Source organism: Lepisosteus platostomus, chromosome 21 (assembly GCF_059453375.1).
Source record: "Lepisosteus platostomus isolate fLepPlt1 chromosome 21, fLepPlt1.hap1, whole genome shotgun sequence".
Lineage (NCBI taxonomy): Eukaryota > Metazoa > Chordata > Actinopteri > Semionotiformes > Lepisosteidae > Lepisosteus > Lepisosteus platostomus.
Window position 1 is genome coordinate 3805843 of NC_142631.1, and position 10084 is coordinate 3815926.

Genomic DNA, 10084 nt, shown 5'->3' on the forward strand with positions numbered 1-10084 from the left:
TGGTGTGTGGGGAGCCGACTGGCGCACTATGGCTACCATCACATCAAACTGTATGAGTAAACCTGATGGAGTTATACGATAAGGGTTTCTCCATAGGAGTATGCTACAGACCACTAGGATCAGACCATTAGTAGCTATTTCTATGACAACATTGGGATTGGTAGTACCAAAGGGAAAAATGTGCTTAGTAAACTTAGTTCCAGAAGTCAGAAACCAGCTATTTTATAACACTGTGCACTAATATCGAAAAGAGGATAAATACAGTATATTTCTTGACCTTGTTGTTTGTAATGACCAGGACAGAAGGATCAAGTGATCAGAATATTGTCAGATTTAGAGTCCTTCTTGACCACCAACATTGAGCAGCAAAGACTTTCAGGACAACCGTTTCACCAACTGGAACTGAGGTTTTGAGACTATAGAATGGGCACAGCTATTTGAACAGAGGGGACATCACTGGGACGCATTTTAAATAATTATTCTTGCAGGAAGACGAGGCTGCACAGAACAGGAGAGCAAAATCAATTAAGGAGCATCAAAAGTGAAAAAAGGCTTGAAACTGTAACGGGAGCCGGTCCAGGCTCCCGTGAAGCGTAGTTCTGGACCCTATGCAGACGATATAATCGGGAAAGTAAGTGGAGTAGGACAACAGGGAGGAGACGATGAGGATCAGGAGGGGTTGACAGACGGGGGGGGCATGACGATGGTGAACTGGTGCTCGGGGGGGGCGTGACCAAGGATGAACTAGACCAAAGAGTCCAGAGGGGAAAGTCCAAAAGTCCAAAACCGGGTGATCCATCCAAGACGAGACAACTGGAACAGGATCTGGTACAGAGACAGTAAACGATATGACGAGGCCAGGCGCTCTGAGTCCCGGACTCAAATGGTCAGGTCGCCGTGATGAAGCCTGTGCCATCAGGTCTCTCCTGAACCCAATGCTGAGCCCGGCATAGAGAGAGCACCAGGCTTAAATAAGGAGGGGCAGGATCAGGGGCAGGTGCATGTAATCAGCAAAATAAGAAAGAGTGGGAGAGCCCTTAAGAGGAGAGATTACGACCGTGACAGAAACAGAAGAAACAGTTACAGCGAATGAACTGTAGTCTGGAACGCTGTGATCATGTGATCGATGTGCTGAATGATCAGTCCTCATTTTCTCAGAGTTCTCAGAGGTTCTCCTTTAGCAAATCCTGATGTTTTGTGTTGTGGAAAATGTTCATTCAAACTAGCGGGGGGAAAACCTGGGTGTTTATTTGATGTTTTTTTGTACCTATTTTCTTTAACAGAACGATTTGGAACGTCTTCAACCACACCATACGACTGAAAGATGTCCCAGATGAGACTCATCTACAAAATGATAGTAATAATTATTCAAATCCAGGAATGTTTTAACACCTACCAAAATAGCGCTTTGCTGCAGGCTCACTGTAACAGATCATTTTTGATTGTGAAATGAATTCTAACATCCTCAGTATGTTTTCCTCTTCTGGATTAAATGTTCAAATGGATTACCCTAATAAACTATTTGCCAGTGTTTCACTGTACACTACCTCACTTTTTCCCCAAGCTCAAAATGCATCACAACAAGGTTTCACATTGTCTCACTGGTTTTTCCCATGTGTCAAAATGATTCCTCTGCGATAATGTGACAGTGCTTCACTATTGTATGCTACAATAGTGTATCTTTATTAAAAGTACAGTTAATAAGACGATCTAAGCATAGTGCTGTAGTTCTCAACCTTGGTCGTGATAGAGCCTGACATTTCTGTTTTTCATTACAAATTGGTTCCTAATCACTTAGGCCACTTAGGTCCAATTCGTGTGCTACAGGGCTGATAAACTTGCAAGTTTTCATTCCAGCTCTTAATGAGCTTAACCAGCTCGTTAGTAACTTAATTTTCCATCTTTAGGTGCAGCTGCTTTTAAGAAACCCAGAAAATCCATAGACCCTTCAAAACCAGGAATGGGTGCCCCAGGCTCAATAAGAGATGTCCCAACTCTGGTCCAGGAAGGACAGTGTGTCTGCAGGTCTTCTAGATCTCTAGGACATCTGAAGAGATGGAAGGATGTGATAAATATGCCCAATTAAGTCAATAAATTGTTGATTTAGGTCATTAAGAAATGAGGTGGTAGGATAACAGATAACGCAGACACACCATTGCCACCCTTACAAAATTCATTCAAACTTGCCTGTCAAGACATGTCTTTTAAAGAAAATCCTCATAGATCTTAAAAAGTGGAACGGGGATAAAGATTTGTCCTAAGCCTGCAACAGTTTCTGAGTTTCAGACACCCCCTTCCTCAGGCATGTGGAATTAAACCTACCGGACTCCTGAGGAACAGAGAATGATGATCATGGGAGTGTCTGATACAGATTCATTCCAGTCTGCAAGTGGACATCAACAACTGGTCTCCAGTTGAAAGCCTGTCTAGACTGCAATAAGGGGGAGCAAGCACTTCAGTTGGAGGTAGGGTGGAGGCTATACCTGCTAAATTCTTGCTAGATGTAGGTTTAAAGGAACTCATCAAGCATGACGTTTGGTTAATGGGATCAAATAGAAATACAGGTGTCCCACAGGACCAGAGTGGAGAACTGCTGGCTCAGGAAACATGTACTGTATATAGTTTCTCTGTCAGGCTCCAGTTATTGCAGTAGATCTGGGGCAGTGCAGGGCAGGCTGAGGTTAATAACCAGAGCATTCAGACATGAAGGAAGACTGCTCTTCAGCAAAACCGAGGGACATGGAGACATGTGCTGAAAAGACATTCTGATTCCAGCAGAGCAATGTGGCCGAGCAATCACAAGGAATGGTCAGAGAGGGACATCCTCCCAGGACAAGAACCAAAAAAAACAAAGCCAAAAGAAAAAAAAAAAAAGTGTACCCAGAAATCTAATGAACTGAGAAGCAATTTACACTACAGGGCAGCTTAGGGTGCAGAAGGACAGCTTTTTGTGTAGTGATCTGTACTGATTTAATTTAATTTGAAATCATACACATTCATCTCTGTGTTCACACATACATGTTCATACATATAAGGATAAGTACATATATTCTGACAGGTTAAAGGTTGAACTAAAAAATAAATGCTTTGGCATCATGGATCTTTGTGTTATTGTTCAATTGTATTTAATGTAGAGAACTTTAACAGTTACCACCCTCAAATAGATTTACAGTGCTATAATATAGCCCATTCTGAAAACACCCTATAATGTTTGCAGCATTATCACCCTGACATTCTCAGCATACTTTTTTGTCAGAGTGGAAAGTTCACACATAACGGATTGTTTGATCCCCGCTCATGGTAAGTTTTCACAAACGTGCCCAACAAACCGCTCAAAATAAATAAAAAAAAGGGTTTTTCATCACCGATGTGCTCCAACCTTGAAATTGTCATACCCGTTGTCTGCACCAGCCCTTTCTCAAACTGGACAACGGTTTCACTGCATCTTGGGCACCTACAACATCGGCCATGCTGCTGTCCTTTAGGACACCGAAAAAAATAGAATGGTTTATTAACAAACACGACTTACTTAGCTTTCGGAGGCTCATGTTGGTGCTGGCAAGATCTCGAGCTTCTTTTCTGGAGCTTAAATGATTTTCACTTTAGCATTTAACCCCTTTAGCAGACCACACTTGGTTTCCTCATTTCCGCGTTCATACATCTGAGCCGAGCTGCGTCCTGTGGTTACTGCTGCCGAGAACTGGTTTCAGGGCGACCGACGTTAAAGATAAAGACTTGCTGTAGGCTGGAACAGCCCCAGCTGACTTTTAAGCAGTGAAACCCTGATGCAGAAGCAGTGGAGTTCAGCATCAAGGAGCGTAAGTGAATGATCAAAACGTTACCAGCCCATAGTGTGGGCTTTTCCTGCACCACAGGTTTGTGGATTATAGCCTGGGTAAAAAAAATCGACCATGAAAACAAAACATAATAAATACTCTAGCCCCCAGAGTCCTTTTGGAGTAAAACGTTGGTATGACATTCATCCTAGTTTCCTCTTCTGGCCATATCTCATTGAAATCCCCTAAAATTCTCTTTCAGGCACAGGGAAAGAATCAGACACCTCACGGAAATGCGGAACTCTACATTTGATGTGGGGAGAATAACACAGCTGCTTCATACTTGACTTTCACCGAAATAATTTTCAACCCAAGAAGGCCAACAAACCCTAGACGCTTTATCCCGAACTGAAGTTTCGCTCGGGTAAAATATTACTGCTTTGGGTTTTTGGGAAAGGATGTGAGGAATGCTTTTATTGATGAAATAACCCAGTTGGGAACAGTTCTTGTAACGAAACGGGGAAAAATAGGTTTACGAGATTTTGCTGATGGACAACCGGTTCATGGACTTGGAATTGGGGACGCAGCTTCTGTTGGAATTCTGTTTTTTCTGTTTTAAGATGCGCTGAATCTGCCTTGGTGAAAGTGGAGCAGCTGCTTTGTGGAGTTACCATCCGAACCGTGCAGGGAACTGTAGGGCTGTAGAACTGTTCAGGGCTCTGCACTGTCACCTGGAAGACAGACAGTTCTGTAACTGAGCCACAATGGTCCATTGATCCAGAGCTTATCTTGGTTTCCACGGCATTAAGTGAGCAAAGAGTAGTCGTACCTGGATTGGGTTCCCAGCCCATCACAGAGAGTAGCCCCTGCAAGCACTGGTTCCCTCTTATAGGCAGCTGGTTGGACAAGGCCAACTGAGGTGAAGGACCTCATTCAAAGTACAACAGCAGAGTCTGCAGCAGGGATTCAAACCCACAGCTCACCAGTCATGGGTCCAGAGAAAACCCACTAAGACACGCCCCCCTTTCACCTGGAAAATGGTGGGTTCAAGTCCCTGCACGACAGCGGCGTCTGCTACAACACATGTGTGCAAAAGTGCATGATTCCTGTTGCACCTGCCCATCCAGATTTAAAGACTAATTAGGCATCGCTGAGAGTAACTGGATGAAAGACCAATGTCCCATCTAGGGGAATCTCATGTGCTTTCAGTCTGTGTGGACCTACAGTACAGCCTGATGACCCTCTAAACGCGAGTAAAGAAGTTACTCTCAGCAAACTTTCAGCTAAAACTTCCCATTTCAAGTTGTATAACGTGGTAGCATTTCCCCACCAATCATTTGTTTATGACACCAGCAATAGTTTCGGTTCTTTCCAGATCTGCTTTCCAGCTGCGTGTGGTTGTGCCAGTCTTGCCCTTTTTAGCCACATTTAGAATATCTCGTCGCCACCCGAGCTTCCCTTCCTGCTGCCCACAGTATCGCCAAGAGGCGTGGGAGTGAAGACTGCAGGACTCGCCCCTTCTTCAGAGGCAGAGAGGAACAAGAAGCGCATGACGGCCTCTCAGCGTACTGAGCAGTGCGCTGGGCTCAGTGGTGCCTTTCCTTCTAAGGATGGTGAAATTGCATGACATTGGCACCTTCTGGTTTGCTTTACTGCGGTGTTTTCCAGCCCGGTGACACTGTGCGAGTCTGTTATGTGGTCGACCACACTCGCCCATCCCCAACCAGACTCCCCCCACCATCTCTGCAGTGCCAGCACGCCGCCTCACTTTTTCGCTCACTCCTCACTGTTGGACTCAATTTGGAACCAAGTCTGGGATCCTCGTTCTTTCTCGTTGCTCCCCTCTTGGGGAGGACCAAATGAACATCTTCCCGTCTTCAGGTCATCAGAGGTCATCTTCTCACAACCTGATCAGACTTGATCTTTCTGCTCACCCACTCCGTGCAACGGGTGCAGGTGTTTTCAATTACATTCCAGACTACCTCCATGGTCCCCTTTTCTCTCTCTTTCTTACTTCACTTCAACATGCGCATTCCCTAGCTCATTGGGCCAGAGTTCATCTTGTTTATCTCAGGCTCCAGCTCTGGTCCTGGAGGCAGTGCCGGATTTCCCATGAGGCACTGTAGACACATGCCTAGGGGCCTACGGATTTTCTAGGGCCCACGAAGGAGGGAAACACTAGTGACTAACGAAAAACGAGGTGAAACAACGTGCTTGCGATCAACTCTGGGTGATCCAAATCAATAAACACACGCTATCCAGCGGCTGTTCTAGAAACTAGAAGGATCGAAGTGATGGGCGCACGACTCACTCCATCAGTCACACGGTTTAGCTTTAGAGTAGTTTAAAGTGCATCATGTCAATTGATGTCATTCAATTGACGTTTACCCCTCTTTTTCCACATTTCGGAGTGAAAGTGCCAAAGGCCTACAAACACCAAAATCTAGGCCTGCCTGGAGAACCCCAGTCCAGTTAGTCTCAGAGTCCCCTTATCTAAAGACTAGCAACACCTGTAAGATGAATCAAGGAAGTGGTCTCTTTAATCAAGAGAACTCTGGTCCTTGAGAGCTGAAGCATAGTTCGATTTTAGTTCTGAGTGTTCTCCAAGTTACTCTTATTACTCAAAGCATTGATCACGATGAAATAATTCTGTGAAAATAGGCGATTTAATAGTGACCTACAATAGCTGCTGGATCGGGCCTCTATAGGATTAGGGCTGGAGATTCCTGTTATAGCATTAAGCAGACTGAGATCATGTGACCCTGCCGAAACAATGCTGATCCATTCCTCATTGGTGTTCCCCACTTAGTGTTGGGGGTCCAGCGTGTTTACTGCTGGGTGGACTGGAGCAACCAGGGTACCTCTCCCAATTCCACAACACCATTGTCCTTCAGTTATGAGTACAGAATCTTACTTAGAACTCAATGCTGCCACCACTGTTTTGTTATTTTGGCCACATTCATTTGTTTTGACACAGAGTCAGTCATTCAGCTGTGAAGTCACCTGTTCTGGAAATGCAAGCTCGTGATCTTCTGTCTGTCTCCCACACAAAATTAACAATACTGTCAGCTCAGTTCATTGCTAGCGAAAATATGCACTTGAACATTTGCACCTGAACAGAAGATTAAGACATTCCCTGTTCTTACACCTTCTTTTCCAAGAAAGGTTTTACTCACAAACTGGATGATGAATCCAATATACCATCTCACGCTAACAAGTTCAATAAGAGTAAACGTTTAAGAAACCTTCCCCCCAGCTGTTTGTTATGAAACCTGTCGTAGGTGGTAGATTTGCCTTTCAGAGAAAAGAGTATTTTGAAACCACCCGCGAGGGGAAGGAAGTGAAAATGTCAAAATCGCTTTGCGATGGAGCTTTGAATCTACAATTTACAACAACATCTGTATCTTTTGTTTCACATGCTCACAATGCAGTAAGGCACGTCCACTGACTAAAACATATCTTCTTCAATTATTTCACCAGAGAATACCAGGAATACTGCGAGCCCTAGTTGGCTGTGCTCCATCTACAGAATCATGAAGGATGATACAACAGTGTTGGCACAGCCCAGACGGGCAACTCTGTACCAGGCAGGGCATCTGATTGGGCCAGGCACTGAGATGCACTATCCCCACTGTTAGAATAGAATGATTCATGAGCAGAAACTGCAAAAGCAGAAAGAGGCAAGGCAGGATGAGAAGGAGGAAGGTGACATCGTCAAGCCTGCAGGGAACAAGAACCCCAAGAGGTTTTTCTTCCCCATTGCACGGACGAGGTGAACATTTTCGGCCATCACATCCTGTGAAAATCAACGCTTCACGAAGACAATGGCCGATCATAATTAAATGAGGTGTTCCGTTATGGGAGCAAGCGCTTGATCTGAGATGAGACCTAGGACATTCGGCACCCTATATGAATATATATGAATGTAGTGCAGGCACCTGCACAAAGAATGATATGCTCAATTTCCGCAGCTCATGAAATATGTTGGATAGGTTCTTGTAACCCATCCTCTGTCTCTCTGGTTCATATTAACCGTGTCCGTTATGTCATTGCAGGCTAATTATCTAACTTCAAATGCCCCTGGCAGCAGAGGTCTCTTTGTAACAGGTACCATGATTTTTTACCCTGTACAGCCTTCACTAACCTCCACCCCCTTTGAGAAACCAGCTAGACTCTCCTGGAAGATGTCAGAAGGCTAAACTGTCCTGACACTGGAAACTTCGCAACAAAAACAGAAAGTGATGTTAAAGTTACCAATGAATGACTGTCGAAAATTGCACCATTTCAAGAATATTAATAGACAATGAAAGTGGTTTCTTTTAATTAAAATAAAAGAAGTTTGGGTATGCTTGTATGCCTGGATGAATAACGCAAAATAAAACTGTTAAGTTTTGCTGGTTTTTTAGGCGCTTATCTTAAAATCGTAGTACAACAGCTCTGGTTCCCCTTTATAGATCTGGCATTTCAAAAGGCATAGCAAAACAAGATCTTGTTTTCACAGCAAAAGACGCCTGCTGATCTCCCACTATCTCGTTATCTTACAAATCCACTCTGAGGACTAAGCAGTTAGCAGCAGTTACAGGAGATCAAAATCAGCTTACAGTACTTAAGACAAAATACACTTGATGGTATCAACCAGGTCACAATCCTTGTTTTTCAACTGCAGACATAAAGGTATCACACCAGCTATAGTTTTGACTTGAAATATAGGTCATCACTTAGGACAGATTGGCATGTTAGGAACCATAACAAGAACAGCAGCAAAAATGTTTTTTTTTTTAATTTAGATTTTTTTGTATTTAATGTTTTGCTTTGAGTGGAGTGTTTTATGAGGCTAGGCCCAGGAAAGTGGTTTTGCAGCATGACAATATGGAATTAAAGGTTCCCTATAGCTCCCATAACACACAATTGAATTTACACTTCCTCTACCATAGTTTTTTTTCCCCCAAGTAAATTCGGTGTGTTTATATTTTGTGGACAGAAAACAAGGTTTCCAAACACTGAACATCACATTGCTTCTCCAAATCAAATGTCATCAAGCTCATCTAATTTAATCTTGAGAGCCCATTCTGCCTCTTTAAGCCTACATGGGCTGCTGTTTCAAAAAAAAAAACATTGCATTTATACTTCAAGGAAGTTAAGCAATGCAAAGGGAAAAAAAAATCCCCACTTTATTGCAGAGGGCGTGAGATATTGAAGGGGGAAGTGGTCGAGAATAATTCATTAACTCTGCTTTTGCTTTTTTCCTTCACAATCACAACACGTTTAATATTGAATTAATAATTAATGAAGTGTTTAATGATGAAATCAGGGTAAATTCAATATTTGACCAACGCATAAGTCCAAACTCCCCAAAACACTTCAAGAACAGAGCGGCCGTTGTAGTAAGAGGGCAACTACATATTAGATCATCTTATCTAAGTCTTGTAACTCTGAAACAAATATGTGATAGAGGAGCCTGTCATGAGGTACAGATAGCACGGGAAATACATATTCATACACCTTCCATTGAGCAGTTGCTAGATACGTTCCTGAGGGTGCACACTCAGGGCTTGACTAGTAACTGCTATTACTTAATTTCATATACTTAAACACAGGTATGAGTGAATACTGTGGTGTGAATGGAGAGCGCCCTCAAAATGGATGATACACACTGTTTGTTTGGTGTCGGTACTTCCAGGGGTGGGTCAGCCTATGGTGACCTCAGAAGGCCAAACCTAACCCCAGTTCTCAAGGCTTATTTAAGGAGATGGGGAAAAACCATGCAGTGAATTGGAGAAATGGTTTGTTCCAGAGGGGGAGGGGCTTACAAGCTATTTAAGCTGGCTCCTCAGCCTAGGAGGGAGTTGGTTGTTGGTGGCTGGTGTGTCATGTAGTGTGACTGAAAACCGAGAGAGAGCAATAAGGAGGCTTTATCTTCATTTGAAGAATTCGTTTTGTTTCTTTTTGGGGTTTTGTTTTCTGGTGTGGGAGACTGGGAGTACTGTAAATAAACTGCACTTATTTTACTTGAGTGTTTTTGTGGCGGAGCCGTTCTGTCGTAAAACGGACCTGCTTTGGCCTTCCTCAAGCCATTGTGTGACAAAAATATAAGACACACACTTCCTGTTCTTCATTAAATTCAGTGCTGACAAAAATATAAGCAGAAGAGTGATATTCTGCTACCTGCATTTTGAGTTTGTCGGCATCTTTCTTATTCAAAGAGACACAATGTCTGAGTGGCTGTACTAATAGACCAGTAACTATCACAGTGTTTGATATCAATGTTCAGAATCCCCTTTAAGTTTTTAGGCACGGAGAGACGCAGG

At 43.4% G+C, this 10084-nt stretch overlaps 1 protein-coding gene across 1 annotated transcript in view; it reads right to left on the bottom strand.

Moving 5' to 3' along the window:
- The window catches only part of LOC148643916 (SH2 domain-containing protein 3C-like), an 80913-nt gene extending 77206 nt beyond the window's left edge, over positions 1-3707 (bottom strand). Inside the window, exon 1 of the mRNA XM_088615435.1 lies at positions 3530-3707. Within this exon, the coding sequence (XP_088471561.1) occupies positions 3530-3548 (19 nt within the window). The 5' untranslated portion in view covers positions 3549-3707. The remainder of the gene's footprint in view (positions 1-3529) is intronic.
- Between the last annotated feature and the right edge of the window lie 6377 nt (positions 3708-10084).